General features: G+C 42.2%; 1 protein-coding gene across 1 annotated transcript in view; it reads right to left on the bottom strand.

Annotated features, from left to right (window-relative positions):
• Positions 1-23,659, bottom strand: part of EPHB1 (EPH receptor B1) — a 414,325-nt gene that overhangs the window by 40,041 nt on the left and 350,625 nt on the right. The window contains exons 11-12 of the mRNA XM_069473212.1: positions 19,559-19,806; positions 11,714-11,929 (exon numbers count right to left, since the gene is read on the bottom strand). Of these exons, the coding sequence (XP_069329313.1) occupies positions 11,714-11,929; positions 19,559-19,806 (464 nt within the window). The remainder of the gene's footprint in view (positions 1-11,713; positions 11,930-19,558; positions 19,807-23,659) is intronic.

A 23,659-nucleotide genomic window follows, 5' to 3' on the forward strand; every position in this document is an offset into this window, starting at 1 on the left:
AACATTTGTACCCCCATAATATTTTGAAATAATACAAAAATAATAAAAAATAAATAAAAATGTTCCATGTGATCCTGTCATGAGGACCCTCAACTTTCCTTTGTGAATATCAGCTCTTCTGGGCTTCTGGTGGCTCTCTGCGTTACTGTTTTCTGTTATGGAGTGACCAGGAATAGGGAAAGTTACAGGATCTTTTTTACCAGTTAGCTTTGAAAACATACACCTGAATGTCTCTTGCTGCAGAGTAGGAATTCCAACACACTGGAAGCGCTTGTGGCAGCATCCACAACTCTCAGATAAGCTGTGACCAGGGGAAACGGCAGCAGGGGAGAGAACGCCTGTCAGCTGACATGAGAAAAGAGAAAGCAAGGAGGGAGAGGAGGAACTGGTGGGCTTGGAAGGAGAGGAATCTCAGAAGTGTCAGAAACACAGGGTATGAGAGAAGCCAGGGCTTGAGACAAGAGGAAAGAGCAGCAGGAGGAGTCAGAAGGGGAAAGAGGTGAGGGGCATCAGAGGCGCCTTGAAGACTTAATGCAATTCCCAATAGAACGCGGAGGGCTGTAGGGAGCAGGGCTGTGTGAGGGCTCAGCAAGGCTGGAGACTTCTTAGAGAGACAACCTAGGGGCTCTGAAGGATGGCGAAGTTGACACTACTTTAGCAGAAGGAACCTGGCTGAATACTAAGAAGGGAAGATTATGCTCACAAAAGGACTGGATGGGCCTCTTCCTCCTGATCAGAAGAGAAAGAAAGCCATGCTGGAATAGAGCTTTTGATTAAACCAGCATAAAGCCACTATCCAGAGATTTATGGGATCCTGCTGGGGCTCTGCCCACCAATGTCAGTTGATAAGAGGTGAAGATTGGGTTTATGAAAGTGTATATGAGCCCCAAATGCAAAGAGTTAATCAAAGATGTGGCACCTTTTCTGGTCTGTCTGTGCCCTTTTATCTCTTGGTAACATTAGACTAGAAGGGACCTGTGAGGTCAAACATTGAGAAATGGTCTATAATACAAGCATGGGAATGTTTATTGGAATACATAACAGTATTCAGAAACATATCCACCAAAAGGAAAGTTGTATAAATCATACAAGTGTTCAGAGCCCAGCCTTGCTCACTTATCTGTACCTCGTAAAGGGCAGGAATATTAGTAGCAGTTCAGAACTCTTCCCTGGTTTAGTGGGTTCATTCTAATCATAAGAAAGCACAAAGGAACAAATTCTATCTGTTCATTATTTCAGGAGCCTATTGGGAAGGAAATGCTCCTGGGTCTAGAAATAGCAATTTAAAACAGAGAAGGAACACCTGGGGGAAAGTATGGCAGAGAATTAAGTCAGAGTGAGAGATGAAGGTTGAGGACCTAGTAGGAAAAACCAGAAAACTTTAATACCTATTAATGAAGTCCTCACTTATAAAGTAAAACCAGATGTATTAGAAGATGGTGGTGTTAAGATCTCGAAAGAACTGCATGAAATAGGGGAATTAAGATGGAGTGGAGAGGTCTTAAGGACTGTCTAATAGAACTGATGATTAAGGGCAATAAGCTGAAGGTTCTACTTTTGGTGCCAAGGAGTACGCTTCTAACAAATGGACTCTTTAGCAAACAGCAAAATAGAGAAGATAAAAGAAAAGAAAAGAAAAGAAAAGAAAAGAAAAGAAAAACTACCTGAAGGTTCTGAAAACTGAACAGCACGAAGTTTTACCTTTTGCAGCTTTTCACTAAGGGCAGCTGCAGACACTGCAGTTTGCTCAGTGGCTAAAACTCCAATAGAAAAACCCACCATCTTTCTGGCAAAAAATGTGAGTATGTGAATATGTATGCATGCATGTCTTGGAACTGTACAGGTGATTTTAAATTGCACTTGCTGTTTATAGCAGCACAAGTCACAATTGCAAAGATGTGGATACAACCCAAGTGCCCATCAATACATGAGTGGATTAATAAAACATGGTATAGGTATACCATGGAGTTCTACTCAGCCACAAAAAACAATGGTGATCTAGCACCTTTTGTATTATCCTGGATAGAGTTGGAGCTCATTCTACTAAGTGGAGTATCACAAGAATGGAAAAACAAGCACCAAATTTACTCACCATGAAATTGGTATTAACTAATCAACACTTACGTGCACATATAGTAGTAACATTCATCGGGTGTTGGGCAGGTGGGAGGGGGGAGGAAGGGATGGGTGTATTCACACCTAATGGGTGTGGTGTGCACCATCTGGGGGATGGACACACTTGAAGCTCTGACTACGGTGAGGCAAAGGCAATATATGTAACCTAAACATTTGTACCCCCGTAATATGCTGAAATAAAAAAATAAAAAAGATAATGAGCTCCAGTTCCATCCAAGTTGCTATAAATGACAAGATTTCATTCTATTTTATGAATGAATAATATTCCATTGTATATATATGCCACATTTTCTTTATTCATTCATTGATGTGTACTTAGGTTGATTCCATATTTTGGCTATTGTGAATAGTGCTGTAATAAACATGGGAGTGCAGCTATCTCTTCAAAAAAAAATAAACTGCACTTGAAAGAAAAGGTATTTGAAACAGACAAGGAATTATTTTTTTCTATTAAAAAAGTATAGTGAAGGATAACTTGCTTTACTCATAGAGTAAGACTTTTACTAAAATTATTATAATCAGAATACAGATAGTAAAACTTTTGCTAACATTATTATAAACAGAACAATATAGTTGAGCACAAGAATAAATAGGTCAATGGAGCAGAATTGAGAATTGCAACATAGCTCATATAAGGAACTTAATATGTCAAGGATGGCATGTGATTCCATAAAAATGAATAATATAGAAATGGTGAGGATTGGAGATCAAAGATGGCGGAGTGGTGGTGACGGCCTGAATCTGCGCTCCTGGGAAGGAAGGCATCGATCCGGACCTGCCACAACGCTAGAAGACCGCTCCCACACAGGAACAGCGGTGTGAATCCACGGAGAATCAGCGTGGGACAAACAGAGCGAGTGAGATCTGAGGATTGGACCCATCGGAAGCAGTCCCCCAACGGAAACAGAAAAATCTCTGAACAATACACAACAGTCTCCCCCTCTTGCCAAAAGAAGCAACATACCTAGACTGTTTCACAGCCTGAGAATAGAGCACAAAGAGTCCTGTTAACCAGACTAAACCTATAAGTAAAGATCCAACGACAAATCTAGATGGGAAGGGCCCAGCGAAAAAACACGGAGAGCAAAAAGAATCAAATGGAAAGCTCATCCCCAAAGAGAAATACCAGCTCCCAACCATTTGACACAAACCAGACTCAAAGCACCAACATGTCACAGGAAGAATTCCAATTATGGATTATAAACAAGCTGAATAATATACAAGAATCGATGGATAAACAACACAAGGAAAACACAAAAAAAATACAGGATTTGGAGGAAAAATTCACTAAAGAAATTGAAATATTGAAGAAAAACCAAACTGAACTCCTAGAAGTGAAGAATTCACTCAGAGAGCTACAAAACACTGTGGAAAGTCTCAAGAGCAGGGTAGATCAAACAGAGGAAAGAATCTCAGAAATTGAAGATAACTCCTTCCAACTAAATAAGTCAGTCACAGAGATAGATCGAAAAAGTAAGAGAAATGATCTGAGTCTTCAAGAAATGTGGGATTATGTGAAGAAACCTAACTTGAGAGTTATTGGCATTCCTCAGGGTGAAGAAGATAACAAGCAAGGGTTGGACAAGCTATTTGAAGACATAATCGAGGAAAATTTTCCAGGCCTTGCCAATACTCTAGACATACAGATTCAAGAAGCTCAAAGGACCCCTGGGAGATTCATAGCAAATAGGAAAACACCACGCCACGTAGTCATCAGGCTGACCAAAATATCCACTAAAGAGTCACTTCTCCGAGCTGTAAGGAGAAAGAAACAAGTAACTTACAAAGGAAAACCCATCAGAATTACACCAGATTTCTCAGCTGAAACCTTACAAGCAAGAAGAGGTTGGGGCCCCATTTTCACGCTTCTGAAACAGAATAATGCCCAGCCTAGAATCTTGTACCCAGCTAAGCTAAGTTTTCTATACGAAGGAGAAATCAAGACATTCTCAGATAAACAAAGGTTGAGGGAATTCACCAAGACAAGACCAGCCCTCCAAGAAGTACTCAAAAGAGAATTATACACGGATCAGCACAAGAAAGATCCACGAATGTAAAACTACTCAAGAGCTAAAGATGAAATTCCAGATACCACAATGGCCCAGGAGAGAAAACATCACAATGAAGTTCTACCCAACAAGCTGAACAAAAAACTGTCTCACCTATCAGTTTTCTCAATAAATGTGAATGGCTTGAACTCCCCACTCAAGAGACATAGACTGGCCCAATGGATAAAAAAATACAATCCAAGTATCTGCTGTCTTCAAGAAACTCACCTAACCTGCAAAGGTGCATTTAGACTGAAAATAAAAGGATGGAAATCGATATTTCAAGCAAATGGTAACCAAAAGAAAGCTGGTGTGGCAATCTTAATTTCCAATAACTTAGCTTTCAAACCAACAAAAATAATAAAAGACAAAGATGGCTACTACATACTGATTAAAGGCACAATTCATCAAGAAGCCATGACTATACTCAATATATATGCACCCAACCTAGGTGCACCTAGATTCATAAAGCAAACCCTACTAGATCTCAACCAAATGATAGATAACAATACTGTAATAGCTGGAGACTTTAACACCCCACTGACAGTACAGGACAGATCCTCTAAACAGAAAATAAACAAAGACATAATGGACCTCAATAGAATGCTAGAACAAATGGGCATGGCTGACATCTATAGGACATTCTACCCAAAGTCCACAGAATATACATTCTTCTCATCAGCTCACGGGACATTCTCTAAGATTGACCATGTCCTAGGACATAAATCATGTCTTCAAAAATTCAAAAAAATAGAAATTATACCATGCATCTTCTCAGATCACAGCGGAATAAAAGTAACAATGATCACAAACAGAAACCCTCACTCTTACTCAAAGTCATGGAAGCTAAATAACCTTCTCCTGAATAATTATTCTATAAAAGAAGAAATCAAGATGGAAATCAAAAATTTCTTTGAATTAAATGACAATGGAGATACAACTTATCAAAATCTATGGGATGCAGCTAAAGCAGTCCTGAGAGGAAAATTCATATCCATAAATGCCTATATCAAAAAGACAGAAAACATGCAAATAGACAACCTAACAAATAGACTCAAAGAACTGGAGAAAGAAGAACAGAACGATCCCAAACCCAGCAGAAGGCGAGAAATTACTAAGATCAAATCAGAACTAAATGAAAAGGACAACAAAGAAACTATAAGGGAAATTAATAAAACAAAAAGTTGGTTCTTTGAAAAGATAAACAAAATAGACACACCTCTGGCTAGACTAACCAAGAGCACAAAAGTAAAATCTCTAATAACCTCCATTAGGAACATGAAAGGAGAAATCACAACCGATGCTACAGAGATACAAGATATCATCTATGAATTCTACAAAAATCTTTATGCACACAAACTGGAGAACGTGGAGGAAATGGACAAATTTTTAGAAACACATAGTCTTCCCAGGCTCAACCAGGAAGAAATAGAGTACCTGAACAGACCAATATCAAGAACTGAAATCGAAACAGCAATAAAAAACCTTCCCAAAAAGAAAAGCCCTGGTCCAGATGGGTTCACACCTGAATTTTACCATACATACAAAGAAGAACTGGTGCCCATCCTACATAAACTATTCTCCAATATTGAGAAGGATGGAGTTCTCCCTAACACGTTCTACCAAGCCAATATAACATTAATACCAAAACCTGGAAAGGACACAACAAAAATAGAGAACTACAGACCAATTTCCCTCATGAATATAGATGCAAAAATTTTCAATAAAATACTAGCAAATCGAATCCAAGTACTTATCAAAAAAGTAATCCACCACGACCAAGTGGGCTTCATCCCCGAGATGCAGGGGTGGTTCAACATACGTAAATCTATAAATGTAATTCACCACATAAATAGAAGCAAAAACAAAAACCATATGATACTCTCATTAGATGCAGAAAAAGCATTTGACAAAATTCAACACCCTTTTATGATAAAAACGCTTAACAAAATAGGCATTGATGGAACCTACCTAAAAATGATACAAGCCATATATGACAAACCCACAGCCAACATCATACTGAATGGGGAAATACTGAAAGCACTCCCACTTAGAACTGGAACCAGACAGGGCTGCCCATTGTCTCCATTACTTTTCAACATAGTATTGGAAGTCCTTGCGAGAGCTATCAGGCAAGAGAGCAGAATCAAGGGAGTCCAAATAGGGAAGGAAGAGATCAAACTCTCACTTTTTGCTGATGATATGATGTTATATCTGGAAAACCCCCAAGATTCAACCAAGAGACTCCTGGAATTGATTAACGAATACAGCAAAGTCTCAGGCTACAAAATTAATATACACAAATCAGAGGCATTTATATATGCCAATAACAGTCAATCGGAAAACCAAATTAAAGACTCAATACCCTTCAAAATAGCAACAAAGAAAATAAAATATCTAGGTATATATCTAACTAAAGAGGTAAAGGACCTCTATAAGGAAAACTATGAAACACTGAGAAAAGAAATAGCAGAACTTGCAAATAGATGGAAAAATATACCATGCTCGTGGATCGGAAGAATCAACATTGTTAAAATGTCTATACTACCCAAAGTGATCTACAGATTCAATGCAATCCCTATTAAATTACCAACATCATTCTTTACAGACATAGAGAAAATAATTATACACTTTGTATGGAATCAAAGAAGACCCCGTATAGCAAAAGCAATTTTAAGCAACAAAAACAAAATGGGAGGTATTAATTTGCCAGACCTCAAACTATACTACAAGGCCGTGGTTCTTAAAACAGCCTGGTATTGGCACAAGTGCAGGGACACAGACCAGTGGAACACAACAGAAAATCCAAATATAGAACCATCCTCATATAGTCACCTAATTTTCGACAAAGCGGGAAAGAATATACTCTGGGGACAAGAATCCCTATTCAACAAATGGTGCTGGGAGAATTGGTTAGCCACTTGTAGAAGACTGAAACAGGACCCACAGCTTTCACCTCTCACAAAAATCAAATCACGGTGGATAACAGACTTAAACCTTAGGCGTGATACAATCAGAATTCTAGAAGAAAATGTAGGAAAGACTCTTACAGACATTGGCCTAGGCAAAGAATTTATGAAGAAGACCCCCAAGGCAATCACAGCAGCAACAAAAATAAATGAATGGGACATGATTAAATTAAAAAGCTTCTGCACAGCCAAAGAAACAGTCCAGAGAATAAACAGACCACCTACAGAATGGGAAAAAATTTTTGCATACTACACATCAGATAAAGGACTGATAACAAGAATCTATTTAGAATTCAGGAAAATCAGCAAGAAAAAATCAAGCAACCCTATCAAAAAGTGGGCAAAGGACATGAATAGAAATTTTTCAAAAGAAGATATAAAAATGGCTAACAAACATATGAAAAAGTGTTCAACATCTCTAATCATCAGGGAAATGCAAATCAAAACCACAATGAGATATCACTTAACCCCAGTGAGAATGGCCTTTATCAAAAAAACCCAAAACAACACATGTTGGCGTGGGTGTGGAGAGACAGGAACACTAATACACTGCTGGTGGGACTGCAAACTAGTGCAACCTCTGTGGAAAGCATTATGGAGGTATCTTAAACAGATTCAAGTAGACCTGCCATTTGACCCAGCAATCCCATTACTGGGCATATACCCAAAGGAAAAAAGGTCATTCTGTAACAAAGACACGTGTACCCAAATGTTTATAGCAGCACAATTCACAATAGCAAAGATGTGGAAACAACCCAAATGCCCATCAATACATGATTGGATTAGTAAACTGTGGTATATGTATACCATGGAATACTACTCAGCTATAAGGAATGATGAAGATACAACATCTCTATGGTTCTCCTGGAGAGAGTTGGAACCCATTATATTAAGTGAAGTATCCCAAGAATGGAAAAACAAGCATCACATGTACTCACCAGAAAATTGGTTTCCCTGATCATCACCTAAATACAAATCTGGAAACGACACCAATTGGACATCAGACTGAGGTGGGGGGTGGGGGAGGGGATGGGGGTATGCCTACACAATGAGTGCATTGCGCACCGTTTGGGGAGTGGTAACACTTGAAGGTGCTGACTCGGGAAAGGGGGGGTGGGGAAAAAAATATGAAACTATTGTTTTTAACTTGCAAAAAAAAAAAAAAAAAATGAATAATATATTTAATAAATGGTGTTGACATAATTGTCTATTCACCTGAACAAAACAGCATAAAAATATACTTCCTAATATATATTCAAAAATATATATATTCAAAAATATATATCCATTCTTTTGTTGTTAGATAACAACAAAAGAATGGATAAACAGTGAAATATTACTCAGTAATAAACAGGAACAAATTCCTCCTCCACACAAATGAATGATTCTCTCAAATATAATGCTAAGCGAAAGCAACCAGACACAAAAGAGCATATTATCTATGATTCCACTTAAATGAAGTTCTAAAACAAATCTATGATAGAAAAAAATTATAACAGTGGTAGCCCATAACTGTGGGTGAGGGTGAGGATTTAATGGGGATGGACAAGGTGAAGCATCAGTTCCCAAGCTTTCTGGCACCAGGGATGGATTTCATGGAAGACAATTTTTCCATGCCCTGTGGGGACGGAGAAGGTTTTGGGATGATTCAAGTGCTTTACATTTATTGTAGAGTCAAACCTCTCTGCTAATGATCATCTGTATTTGCAGCTGCTCCCCAGTGCTAGCATCACTGCTTCAGCTCCACCTCAGATCATCAGGTATTAGATTCTCAAAAGGAGCGTGCAAGCTAGATCCCTTGAATGCACAGTTTACAATAAGGCTTGTGCTCCTATAAGAATCTAATGCTTCCATCGATGTGACAGGAGACAGAGCTCAGGAGATGATGAGAGCGATGGGGAGTGGCTATAAACACAGATGAAGCTTCTTTGCTTTCTCACTCACCATTTACCTCCTGCTGTGTGGCCCGGTTCCTAACAGGCCACAGACTGGTACTGATCCGTGACCTGGGTTTTGGGGACTGCAAGGGTAGAGGGCTTCCCGGAGAGATGGCCATGTTCTGTATCTTGATGAGAGTTTGAGCTACACAGTTGAATGCATTTGCTAAAATTCTGTAAATGCACACATAAGACTTGTGCATTTCACTGTATTTTACCTTGAACAAAAAAGAACTATAAACAAATATTTAACTCCAGCTAAAGATGTGTGCTAAAGCTTTTAGGGGAGATCTGATGTCTGCAACTTACTTTGTGTAATTAAAGAGAAATAAGAAAAAAGATCTATTTTGGTTTTGTATAGAAAGGCTCAATATTATAAGATAATTTTTTTAAATAATCTCTATATGCAATGCAATGTCAATTTAATTACAAAGGTAGGTGTCAAAACCTGTCAAAAATAATTCTAAATGTATCTGAAAAAATAAACATGTTTAAAAAAAATAGATAGAGTGATGGATAAACAGACGGATAGATGGATAGTTACATGAAAAAGCAAATGTAGCAAGATATTAATTATAGAATCTAGGTGGTGGGTATATGGCTGTTCTCTGCCAAATTCTATCAAGTTCTCTGTGTGCTTGAAATTTTTTCAAAATAAAATGTTGGAAAAAATAAATAAACTTCAGGGTACTAAATTTTCAAATACAGAACAAACCCCCTCCCCAGTGAGATAGTACGGGAAACTTTAAAAAATAATTTATAACCTTGGAGTGAAGAGAACTTTTAAAACAAACCAGGAAATCCAAGAAGATGTAGAAGAATACATAAATATTACATGAATATGAACCACTTTTGAAGCCAGAGGATATCATAAACAACATAAAAGAACAATAGATGGGGAAAAAGATGAATTGTATCATGTACGGCAGGCAAAGGGATAACAGCCCTAATATAAAGTGACTTCATATAAGTCTCCAAGAAACCAACAACCAACCCAATAAAAACAGGTAAGAACACATATAGACAATTAATAGAAGAGGAAATATGAATTCCCACAACAGTGTGAAAAGACATTAATATCACTAGCAGTCAGTTGAAAATTCAAATTAAAATAAAATGAGGTATCATTTTTCATTGTTGGATTAGCAAATTTTTAAAGATTGATCACCTCTAGTGCTGAGGATGCTGGAGACAGGCGCCATATATTCCTGGTGGAGTGTGAATGTTTACAAACTTTTGGAAAAGCAATCTGGCAGTAAGAATGCCTAAGAGACACACAGGAATGCAGAGGCAGAGGCATAATATGATCCCAATTTTATAGATTAAAACTTTTCAACTTTTTGAACTAAGAGGAAAACATGAAAGGAGACACACCTTACTGTTGAAATTGATGTTCAGGGCAAGTGTAGGTAAACTATGGCCTGAGCCACAAACCTGGCTGGTCACTTTTTTATAGCCCATGAGCTAAGAATGATGTTTATAACTTTTTAAAGAGTTTCATTGTAAAATGGTCACATAATTATCTACATAATATCCTTTATTTTGCTTCTTGGCCAGCAGAGCTTAAAATATTGACAAGATGGCCCTTTAAGAAAAAGTGTACCAACCCCTGTTTCAGGGGAATTGTAGTTTATTAGTTATTCTTTTCCTTGTACTTCTATGCATTATTTTGATTTTTATAATAAGCATGTATTACTTTTGCAAGTTTAAAGAAGACAGATAGCTAGGTAGGTAAGTAGGTAGATCCATCACTTTGGATGCTGTTGGAAATGGATGTAAGGAGACCAAAAGAAGCCGGGGACACTAGTTGGGAGGACACTAGTTGGGAAGGCACTGTAACAATCCAGGGGCCAGTGAATGGCGCTTTGGAACAGGGTGGCAGCACTGGAGACAGAAGAGAGGGATAGATTTTATGGGAACTTACAGGGGTTGCTGAGATGTCATACATAGATGGATGGGGAGAAAGCAGGGATGATTCCGGGGTTTCAGTCTTTAGTTAAGTAGTGCCAGCTCCTGAGATGGAAAGACTAAGGAGGGGATATTGGAGAGTAAATCTAGAGAGCGCTATTTTGGACTTGTTAAAGTTCTAAATGGAATTGTGTGAACTAGGCAGTTGGATATAGATGATTAGAGCTACTCAGGATGTGGAGGGGGAGGCTGAGCAGGAGATACTAATTTAAGAGTACTCACTCATCATGTCTATGGTACTCAAAGCTACCCACCAGCTGGATCACTGTGAAGTGCCCATCACTCTGCTGCAATGAGACATAAAGGGCACTGAGATCAAGACCTGCGCCCTGCTGCAGATGCCACTGTCCACCTTTTTGGACTCCTCCAAATCGTCTGTTCCAAAAGTTCTTCTTCCCTCTGGCCAAGGAACACTATGGCTTCAGAGTAGATGCCGAGGCTTCCTCAGAGCCTCTTCCCAAATGCTTGCTTGTCTGGACAACTGGCCGCTATTGCCTCTCCTGGATGGATGGTCCTCCTGGCATCTGGGTCCTCCAGTGGAGAGATCAGTTCAGGTCCCAGTCCCGCCCAGTATGCCCTGCGCTGGTCCCCGGCCTCATGCAGCTGCCTTTCACTCCTGCCATGCTTCTACCTGAGAATACCAACAAGGACTCACCAAGGAGCTGGTGTAGGTGGGGTCTGAGGTGTCATCCTGGAGGTAGCGGGAGAGGCCAAAGTCAGACACCTTGCACACCAGGTTACTGTTGACCAGAATGTTCCTAGCAGCCAGGTCCCGGTGCACGTAGTTCATCTCGGCCAGGTACTTCATGCCGGCGGCAATGCCCCTGAGCATCCCCACCAGCTGGATCACTGTGAACTGCCCGTCATTCTGCTGCAATGAGACACAAAGGGCGCTGGGATCAAGACGGGCTTCAGTGGTTAAACAGAGGCAGAGATGCTGTGGCCCTCTCCTTGTCAGCCTCGTCAAAACCAGGCCAAGCCGCTCACTGCTGCCCTCCTCCCTCCCCACTGCCATCCCCATCCCTTTCCTTGAACACTCTGTTCTCTTCTTGCCAAGCCCTGCTAATTTCATCTCCAAATTACATCTCAAACCCATCCACTTTTCTCCATCTCCACTGCCGCCATTCCAACCAAGTCACCGTCATCTATCACCTATAACAGCCTTCCCGCACCTGTCCCCACTCCATCCATTCTCTCCAGCCAGAGCCATCTTTTTAAGACATAAATCAGGCCATGTCACTCCCTGGTTTAAAACTCTCTAATAGCCTCCCATTGCATTAAGGAAAATCTCCCAACTCCTTAGCATGGCCCATGAGACCCCATGGGATTAGCTGCTGCCTTGCCCTAGGCCACAGTACCCCGCACTCCTGTGCTAGAGCCACAGTGACTGGCAACTTTTCCAGTCTTCCCAAAGACAAGTTCTTTCTGCTCTAAGGCCTTTATATGTACTATTCCCTGTGGTTTTTCCCCATAATCGACACCTACTTGCCACATTCAGTTTTCCCCTTAACTGTCACTTCCTTAGAGAGGACATCCCTATAACTACTCCCCTCCCTCAAATATGATTAGCACTTTCGGACTACTATCATTTAGTGTATGCTCTTATTTTTCTTCTTAGCACAGAAATTTTAATTGTGTGTGTATGTACACGCATGTGTGTATCTGTCTGTCTCTGCTGCTTGACTCTAAGCTCTTTGAGGACAAGGACCCTGTCTCTTGTGGTCACCACAGTATTATCAGTGCTGAAAACTTCAAGGTAGATAGAGAAATCTCAATAAACATAAGTTGAATGAATGACTAATACATCTCTTCCTGTTTCCAAAATCAAATGTTTAAGTCACCTTCCCTGGGTCATCTCTGGGCTGTTAGCCTTCACATTGGGATAGCCACACTTACCGCATGGGGATCAGGGGGTAGGAGAAACTCACGCCCAGTGTCTGGCACATGGAACCCCCGTAGTGAATGGGAGCTGCTGCTGCCCTACCTTGTAACAACCTGCAGTGCGGCCCTTTGTCCAATCATAGGTGGCTCACTGTTTCTTGGGTGGATGCCCTCCCCTGGTTAGATGACAGACTCTTCAGCCAATGAGCTTGTGCCTTCCTCCTGCCTCCCCCAAGTTCCTGAGTCTTGACTTTGCACAAACCAGTGAAATTGGTGGACTCTGGGTCATGCTGCCAAGGACACAATTTCCCACCTAGTCCAGCCCTGTTACACTTCAAAAGGCCAAGAATTGTGTGCTGTAAGTAGAAAGCAGCCCAGTCATTGGACTGCTCTGATTGCAGGAGAGGTGGGAGGAGGCAGGACACCTGGGGTCTAGTTTGTGTTAACTGCTAAACACAGGCCCTGGGCAAGGCAGCCACACCCTGTTCCCTGAGAGTCCTCATGTGAAATGCAGAAAGCACAGATAGGGCGAGGAGTGCCCATTCATTGAGCATCTACTGTATGCGAGATGTTACACGATATACTAATGTAATTTATCTCACTAAACGTGTGAGATATGTCATTTATGCATATGCTCCTGCAAAAGCATTTTCTATGCAAAAATAAGGAAAAATAAAAGAACCGTTGTAAAAATACCCTGTTTATTAGTGAAAACACCAATAATCAAAAAATCTAACAATGATAGCATGAATTGTTTAAGACTGTTTCTCATGCAAGATCACAAGCCCAGATCCATGTTCCAGGGGTTATGCCCCCAGATCAGCTGAAGGAGTGGAACAACCTGACTCTCCCCTCTCCTGGAGAATCCTTCCAGAGAGAGGGCCCCCAAGCACATGGGGTTTGACATGCTCCAAGTTCCAGGATGTTTCTAACTCAAAACTGTAACCACCTCCCATTCTGCCCAGGAGATTGGATGGATGATTCCTCCATAACATTTTCTTCTAAGCAGCTCCAGAAGAAAGTGCAGAGCTGCTTTTTGGAAACTCTGACTGGTTTTCGTCACATGTTGCCCATCTGTGAGAGCTGGATGTTCACTGAGAGATGCAAATCCTTCTTCTCACTAATGCACTTTAATCAACACCTTCTCAAGAAGTTAGCCAGGCTGTTGCCAGCACCACGTGCTTTCTCCAAATAGGTCTCTGGGGATTTGCCTCCTCAGAAAGTTGTCATGCAACTTCTGTATATTACAAAATATGTATCTCAGCCGCAAGTCACACAGGTTGTGTTTTTTCAATTAGGTTTGTTATTTCTTCTCTGTAAGTGTAGACAACAATGTGGGTGTCTACACTTATAGAATGTTTCCCTAAAAGAGCTAGCATTTGAGGAGTGCATTGGTGGTAGTTGAAAACAACTTTGAGAAGAGCAATGTTGAAAGTGCACGCAGCAATGTGTCTACGTTTCTGCTTTAAGTCACTTAAGTCCTCCTGGAGCTGCTTTATTATCTGATTTGTTTTAAAGTTTAGATCAGTCGTCTTTAAAGTTTCTTGGGTCAACAAAGACCAAGAAGTGGTGAAAGGTCCAGGCTCTGGAGCCAGACAGAGCCGGTTTGGATCCAGGCTCAGCTGCTCACTGGCTGTGTGAGCTTGGGCAAGTGATTTAACCTCCGGAGCAGTGATTTCCACATCTGTAAAATGAGAGCACAGTGTCCATTCTTCATACAGTTCTGGTGAGGTTAAATGAGATAATACATGTGAAAGGGCTGAGCTCAGTGTCCTGTGGATACTAAGATGGCAGCAACAAACCCTGCTACTATTAGCAAGGCCTTAGTAATGTCTCACAAATTAGTGCCCCTCTGTACCTCAGATGCACTAGGAGAGAGACTGAGGACACCTCGGGCCAGAACACTGGGTTCCTCATGGCTTCCTGGTGTGTGGGAGAGACATCCTGAGACCACTGCCCTTGGGGAGCCCAGTTCACGGTGCATTCTGAGCTTGGCAGGTAACAGGTAGGCACCTGTAATTATAGTAGATGATTGAGACCTAATGATGCAGGCCTATAGATTTCACCAATTAATCAGGAAACCATGATTTCTAATACCTGACTTTTGAATGACAAGTCATATTTCATAGAATATGTTTTGATCCTTAAAACTGGTCCTGTGAAGTAGGCAAGGCAGGCAATATTGTATTTTTTTCATAGACAAGATCCATAAAGGAGGTCCAGAATGCTTATGTGATCAGCCTTAAATCATTCTGTGTGGTTTTGAGTTATAACAGTAATCCACATCTGGGATGGCAAATTGCTTCTCCACTGCTGGCCCATCTCTGATCAACTGGTACTGGCTACCTCAAATACTGCATGGAGGAGAAGGCTGTGTATCAGCTTTTCAGGGAGAAGAGCCATGATTGATTAGATGCTACACTTATCTGTGTCTTCTAACTCATGTCCAGTCCTTTTCCACTGGAATATGCTGACTCTGCAGTGGGCAATGCATTTTCTTTAGGATCTGCAGAGAAACCACATATCAAGACAGGCAGGGTTGTGTCTACTGAATTCACAATCTTGATGAAACCTAAAGATGTAAACCAAGTAGGACTTTTCTGATATATTCAAATGTTTGATGCTCAGTTGATTGGTATAATGCCTCAAGAAGAACTTCCAGAGATATGAACAGCAGCATACAAAGATAAACAAAACAGAAAAAGCAAACAAACAACTTACGTCTTAGTGACTTTGGGAAAGAACCCGGCTCCATGATGAGCACATGGTAAAAACATAGTGCAGAGAAGAAATACTGGCCTGGGCAAAGTGATTTAAACTTTCTTCCCTTCATGAAGTGCTTTCTGCTGAAATTGCTTTTCTGCAAATGCACTGAAGCCACTGGCTGGCCCTTATATTAGACAGGAAGGATTTAGGTATTTCAACTTTCATTGACAAATCCACTTCAGGAAATGAAACCCTTATTTGATTTGTTTGAAGAAAATGAATCATAGATTTTTTTTTTAACTGAAAGGAACCTTTCAGGCTCATCCAGCTCAATGCCTTTAGTTTATAGATTGGGAAATTGAGTTAACAGATTTGCTCAAGGCCACGGGGTGACTCACAGTAGAAGCGAACGCAGAAGCCAACACAGAACCGCGATCTCAGGACTTCCGATGTGGGTTCTCTTCCTGTCATCTGGGCTGCTGTCTTCTAGCTTTGGCCCATGCATGGGCTTCCCTGAGGAGAACTGCCCCTGTTGGACATTACTCAGTGGCTTCCAAGGGTCTTCTAGTTACGGCCATCTGCTAACAAACCAGCACAACCCCAAGGCCGCGCTTTAGGCAAGAAGGCTTTACAGAGCACGTCGGCCATCCTTAGCTAAGGCGTGGGACATTCATCAGGGCTTCAGAAATTGTTCCTACGATTAGGGAGAGCCACCAGATGAATACCTTGGATGTGAGGGCCAAGAAGGAAATATTTAATCATGAATTTGTATGCTGTATAATCCATGGCTCAGTCATTTTTTAAAAATGCTAATAATGAACCATCTACTGAATGTGTGGTTAAAGCATAATGGAGTTCCCAATCCCTCCAGAGTGTAAGGGTTTCTAAGCCCTGCACGCGTGGACTGTGAGAAGCTGTGTCCAATGTACTGACTGAATCCCCAGTGCCCAGAGCCTCTCAGACCCCGACCCAGGGCCAGAGCTGCAGTCACTCTCCAAAAGGAGGAGTTGGAGGGGACAAAACAGCTGCAAAAATTGAGGACTAACCCTTTTCCTTTCTTTTCTGAGTAGCAATCCTAAAATTATCCTACTTCCCAGAAGATGGACCCTGTAGAACTGAACTGATGACCTATTTTTCGATTTTATCAAGCAGCAGATACATCAATTAATGTTGCTATGCTCCAGGGTTCGGTAGTAAGGCTGAAATTAGATTTATAGATTACCTGCTTCCACGCCGTGTGAGGAGTCAGAAACGCTTCACTTCCCCTCTCCCCGCCTGGCGCTGCCTGCCCGGCTGCTCCTCTCTTGCCCTGCCCTCCCCGGTTCCTGTGCTCCTCTCCTGCCCCGAGGTTTTCTCCCACTGCAAGCCTAGCCTCATCCTCGTGAGAAATGCTGGTGTCCAACATGCCTCCGTGACCTGGGCCCCAAATGGAAATAGGCCCTGGGAGGAGAAGGGTGTGGAGTTCTGATTTTCTGCAGGTTTCTAAGAATAAATCTCCCTGTTCCCCTGCATGTTACAGGGAGGACATCTGATCACAGTCCCCAAATCATGTAGTGACTTTCAGTGAAGTCCAATCAGGTGACTGGTGGGAAATAACTGACTCCTGAAAGAGTCTTGAGGCTGGTTCCAGAAAATACTTTTTCTTCTAACATTGCTTTCTCTTCATGTTTATTTGGCTGTCTTCAAGAGATCTCTGATCACAAATGAATGACCCCAGGAAAGCACAGAACCTTGCCTTGCACTGACACGAGGGGTGTGGCTACAAGGACAGTTAATGAGAGAGCATGTACACAGAATGACTAGACCTCTCCTGCCGCTCCCTAATGTTTCTGTTCACATTTTTCATTCAACTACCACACATAAGGTGCTTACTGTGCTAGGTACTGGGGTTTCAAAATACAAGACATCACTCTCAAGGAGGCTGCCCCAGGCAAAGTACATAGGCCTCATCATCTATATCAGCTGTCTCTGGAAAAACAAAAGTCACCACTGCCTAATGACCCAGACTAGGCGAAAAGTGTATGCTTGCCCTGCAAAGACCTTAAGTACTGTGCTTCTAGACAAATCCTCCAGCTACCCCTCCACTGCTGCCCCCAAGCCCTGCTTCTGAGTGCTGGAGCTACCACACAGTTGCCAACAGATTACCAGACAGGTCCACTCTTACTCTGGCCTTCAAACACACTCTCCTGTCAGCCTACCTGCCCGCTCCCCAACCTGTCTGGCATATGCCCCATTCTCTAATATCAGATAAATTCTCCTCTTTTTTGAAGACTCCCTGGCTTCCCCAGGAAGATACAAGTTCTTCTTCACTTATGAGGTCTCTGTAATCCACTCACAGAAACAAAAAGTATAAGATAGTCAAGTGATTGCTGGAAGTTTTGGGCACTCAGGTCTTCAGGGACAGGGGACTACATCTGTGGCAGGTTCTGTTGCATAAGATGGACATAACAAGTTCCCCATCCCTTATGTGTGAGAAGACATCAAGTTGATGTCCCTCCATCAAAATGCGGGGCCTATTTTCTCCTCTTGAGTCTGGGTGGGCTTGTGGCTATGTTGGAAGTGACACTATGTGACTTCTGAGGCCAGGTGACAAAGGTGATATAGCTTCCCCTTTATCCTCTTGGGATGCCTGTTTTTGGGAGCCAGCTTGCTCTGAGGATGCCCAAGCAGGCCCCGTGGAAAGGAGTCAGCTGACACTCAGCATCAACTGCCTAGTATTTGAGCAAAGGAGCTTTTGAAGATTCCAAGCCTCAGCCCTTGGGCCACTCCAGCTGACTCCACATGGAACTGAGGTATCCCTAGCAAATGCTTCCCAAATTGCAGATCCATGAGCAAAATAAATTGTTGTTGTTTTATAAGCCACTAAAGTCTTGGGGGTGATTTGTCACATAGCCTTAGAGCAAGATTTCTTTCATCTCTACAGGCCTGGCATCCAGCACAGCACCTGGCCAGAGTGGTGACCCATCAACATTTCAGTGACTGACTATAGGAATGGCCCTTGGATGTGCAGCCACAGCTATTGTCTGGTTGCTTCGGTGATGATTTTGTGTGTAGCCTGCTTCTGGATGCCACCCTGACGTCTTTGCTTAGAAGGCTCTGCCCTTCTTTGATGCTGCCCACTGGACCCTATGCTCTTAGGCTTCCCAGCCACCCCCAGCTGAGCCTCTTGGTCAGTGGCAGGTTTTGCTTCCTAGCCCATGTTGTCCGCTCCCACTCCCCAGACATCAGCATCCTGGCCATCCTCAACTCACTCCTTTTCTGAGTGGCTCTGTGATCTCCTACAGAAACAACAGTGGCTCCATTGTGGGCCTGCTCCATTTGGGGGCATGTTCTGACAATGGTCTTTTATAGATCTCCCAGCCAAAGGCCCTCAGCTACTCCCCACCTCTGCTGCAGGTTGGTTAAGAGTCTTCATCAAGCCCAGAAAAGAACCGAGAATACTTATTACAGTTTTCCCCACCCTCCACCCCCGCCAAGAAGTGCCTCCTCAGAGGGCAGGTGGCTGGGCGTCAGAAAAGGGGAGCCTGTTTTATCCGTAAATGAAGAGAGCTGACTGGGAGGTGGCTGTGCTGGTGTCTGCGGGAATCACAGGGCTACGTAACAGCCAGAAGTCTCTTCAATCTCTGTGATTCATGCAGATGCCAATGGCCACTCTTTGCCTCTCTCTATTCATTTTATCCATCCTGCAAGCATTTATCAAGTCTCTATTCTATGCTGTCCTCCTCCAGAGGAGCCCACAAGCTCTGCTTTGTTCTCTTCTTTTAGCAACAAATCTCTGCTAAGATCTCCGACACCCATTCACATTGGATCAGGTGATTCCTGAATGGTGGGTTGTCCTCACGGGACCCTTCTCCCCAGCCACCGTCCACCTGTGTCCTACGTTGCATCATCCATGCCTGTGAGCTGCCCTTACCCTGAGGAAAGAGTCCAGAGCCCCGTTCTCCATGAACTCGGTGACGATCATGACAGGCCGGCTCTTGGTGACCACGCCCTCCAGGCGGATGATGTTGGGGTGGTCGAACTGGCCCATGATGCTTGCCTCACTCAGGAAGTCCCGCCGCTGCTTCTCCGAGTAGCCTGCCTTCAGGGTCTTGATAGCCACAGAGATCTCCCTCTTGCCTGGCAGTTTCAAACGCCCCTTGTACACCTCTCCAAACTCTCCTGCAACGGCAAAGAATGCCATTATTATGCTCTTCCTTCCCAGTCTGTGGAACCGTGAGGGATGGCATCTTATCAGGAACAATGGAGCTCAAAGTGGAATTGTGATTAAAGTGGCAGAAATTGAAATGGTGTTCTCTCATTGTAACTACAATGTCTTGGCTCTAACGGGTTCAGGACGAACACAAATGGAATACTAAAATGTGTTCCTTACCTTGGTTCTTAGAAATAGTTTGGGTAACTTAAGAGGAATTTCAGCATATATATGAGTTTGTTTTTCTCCACATTTAATTTTTCATTTGTGTCCCGGCTGAGATAATTGAAATGAAATGGTCAGTTTCATTTTGGCAGTATCGTAATTCATTTTTACCAGAGCCTGGTGCAAGAGCATTCAGGGGACAGTGATATGTGCAGATACTTTGGCCCTCTGAGTGAGATGTGTGCTGTTTATGTTCCTGCATGGCTGGGAAAGCATTGTGTGTATTGAGTGCCCTGGAAAACAGATACTGTGGAGTCCGGAAGGAAAGAGGTTTGCCTGTGAAAGATAAAAGGGGAGGGAAGCAGGATTAGGCAGGAGAAGCCCCAGCTCGCCAGGCAGACCCAGCCAATGCAGAACCGACGAAGTCTCAGCCAAGCCAGTGGTTAGCTCCAGAGCAAAGAGCTCCCCTTCCAGAAACAGCCAGGCCCTAACACCCCCACCATGCTCAGTCTCTGGCTGGGTCTCTGCAGAAAGCCGAGGCAGACCCTGAAAGTGCTACAGCTGGAGGCTGTCAGCTAACCGCACTCCTGGCAGCAGAACTGCAAGTTAGCTCTCCAAGCAGGCGCGAGCTGCACACCTCCATTGGTGCTACAGCATTTAAACATTTTCACAGTAAAGTCACCAAGAGTAAACACAATTCTGGTGACACTATTTCATAGCTGCTTAAAAAAATCTGTTGAATCCTGTTTAATCTGCTTTCAAAAGTTATTTTGTGATTTGACTTGGCTTTGTAACTTCCAGTTCTTTCATGTGAATCAGTTAAGTATCTACTTGTAAGTGCAGCAGTGAACGTGTGTCAAAGGCCTGACAGGAAAAACATGATTTTCTGCTGGGAAAACTTTCTTTTTCACTTTCAGCTTCTGGAAGAAAATGATGGAGCAAACTGTGAGCAATCAGATAAATTACTGGCCACATTAGAAAGACAAATTAACATTGCTTCTGTGATTTAGTTGTGAGTTTCATTTGTTTTCTGCTGCAAAAAAAAATTGGAAGGAAGCTGCATGAAAGGACTTTCACGTAAAACCACTTCAGAGTCAACAGAACTCGATAGAACCTGCGGGTGGACTAAAGGGTGGCTTAAGAACCAGAGGAAGATTTCAACATGCACTTTATACTCACATAGACATCATTTGTAACATTGCTTTGCTCTTTTTTTTTTTTTTTTGCCCAGGCTGGACTTGAACTCTTGGGCTCAACTGATCCTCCCACCTTAGCCTCCCAAGTAGCTGGGATTAAGGTGTGTGCCACTGCTCCCGGATGTAACCTTGGGTGTGACATTGATTCACATGCTGCTTTGGTAAACTGCTTGGGTTCAGACCGAGACTCATTCACGTTGGTAGCTTTCACATCCACTGTAGTGCCTGGTACTTGGCAGGCATGCCAATAAAAGTTGGGTATCATGTTATTATTTGTTTGCTTTTGCCTTGCTCACTCTTGGGTTATAAACTGCTGGAGGTTCTACCCCTCCTTCATCTAAAAAAAGTAGAAGTATCAGTATTTAAATTTATAAGTGAAAAATGTTTATTGCAGCATCATCTTCTATAGACAAATACCACATGGCTATAACCAGGGGAATGGCTAAAAAACACGAATGTCTTCTGAAATGCTATGAGCTATTGAAAACAAATAGATGGGTGATATGTATTCACTTCAAAAAATGCCCACATTATATTCTTAAGTGAAGAAGAGAAGGAAAGCAAGTTATAGCATGTGATATACTGTATGTGCCCATGTAGGGGGGGTGTGCGTGTGTGCGTGTATGCAAAAGAAAAATAATGGAAAAACACATATCAAATTCATGTTAAGTTCAAATTATATTTAAAAATGTTTACACTAAGAGGGTGGGATGGGAGAAGGAAGAAGAGTTAGTAAACTTAAGTTACTTTATCTTGTTTGAGTTGTTATAATAAGCATTACTTTGGTAGTTAAAATGAGTATAAAGAAAGGTATTAGGCAATAGGGACCTCTCACATATATATATACACATATATATATGAGTATTTGTATGTATGTATGTATGTGTGTATATATACGTTGCATGTATATATGTGGTATATATATATGGAATCCATCCCTCTGACACCTTGACCTAATAGATGTTCAATAACTATGAGCTGAATGAATACAAACTGCGTATTTGATAAGCACACTGATTGAAGAATATTGATTAGTATTTCTTCCTTGTTTCCAGAATAATGAGTCCTATTTTCCTTTAGGGAAAAGCCATAGTTGATAGTTGAGGGGAAGTGTATGCTAATATTTCCTCTTGGAGGAGACAGTACACAAATATTTATTTATTGACCACCTACTGTATGCTAGGCACTGTACTACGCATTTTGTACACTTTATCTCATTCAATCCTCACAATACTCCTGTAAGTTGGGTATTATTATGCCCATTTTACTAATATGGAAACTGAGGCACAAGGAAAACATGCTCTAACACATCACTGTGAGAGCCAGAGTTGTTGTCCATGCCCCCATGTCTTTCCCTGACATACTGCCTCTAGATAGTGGTGCCTCGGTTAGCATTGCCGCAGAGAACACAGCCATGTGAATATAGTATAGTTCAGAGACCATCATGCCCTAACTGTGCAGGTCCAAACAGTTGATATATAGTGACTGTCGCAGCAACTCAGTATCCAGGTAAAAACAAAAGAAGTGGTACTGTTTTATAGGGGGATATTATTCATCTAAGGCTCCTACCTGGGAGTTGGGTAGGATCAGAATATTTAGGACTCAGAATACTTTTCAATTTCTACACATGAGTGTGCAAAGTTTGGAAAGTACTTCAAACGAATCTGATGTCCCCCACAACATACAAATACCCCACCTGAGAACTTCTATTCTACACCAGTGTTTCTCAAAGTTGGCTATCCCCTGCAATCACCTACGGAGCCCTACAGAGTACAGACGCCTGGGTACCACTTCCAGAGACTCTGATTAATTGGTCTCGGTGCAGCCTGGGCATTGGCATATTTAAAAGCTACACATAGGATTAGCTATATAATTCGCACGGCCTGATGTGAAATGAAAATGCAGCACTCCTCATCCAAAATTATTGAGACTTTCAAGACTGTGACATTAGAGCATTAAATTAAGCACAGGCCCTTCTGCATGTGGGGCCCTTTGCAACTGCACTGGTCATGGGCCTGGGAGGCCAGGCCTGGCTGCCCAGGTGACCCTGATGTGCAGCGAAGGCTGAGAACCACCGGCCGAAACCATCCAAGCATATTTCAAACAATTAGTGAATCATCAAAAGCCCGAGACTACCTAAAATTTATCTCTACACCTTTGAATACTTCTGAAAGCAGAGCTTGCATACAGGCTGCCTCACACTGCACAGGGCCTGGCACATGGTGTGGACCTCATAGATGTGAGTGGAAAGAAAGCAGAAAAGAAGGAAGGAAGGAGCCAGTGAAGGTGTGGCTACATAGAACGGTGTGGATCAAATTACTTTCCTAATCAACAAATGTTATTTCATTGTTTAATCCTTGTGGCTGATTGGTCTTCAAGTGCAGGGCTCTTAATATATTTAGCTGTAAACTGTATCCTCTGCAGAGGCCTCATCATATAGTTTTTAAAAATTATAAAATAA

Source organism: Eulemur rufifrons, chromosome 7 (assembly GCF_041146395.1).
Source record: "Eulemur rufifrons isolate Redbay chromosome 7, OSU_ERuf_1, whole genome shotgun sequence".
Taxonomy (NCBI): Eukaryota; Metazoa; Chordata; class Mammalia; order Primates; family Lemuridae; genus Eulemur; species Eulemur rufifrons.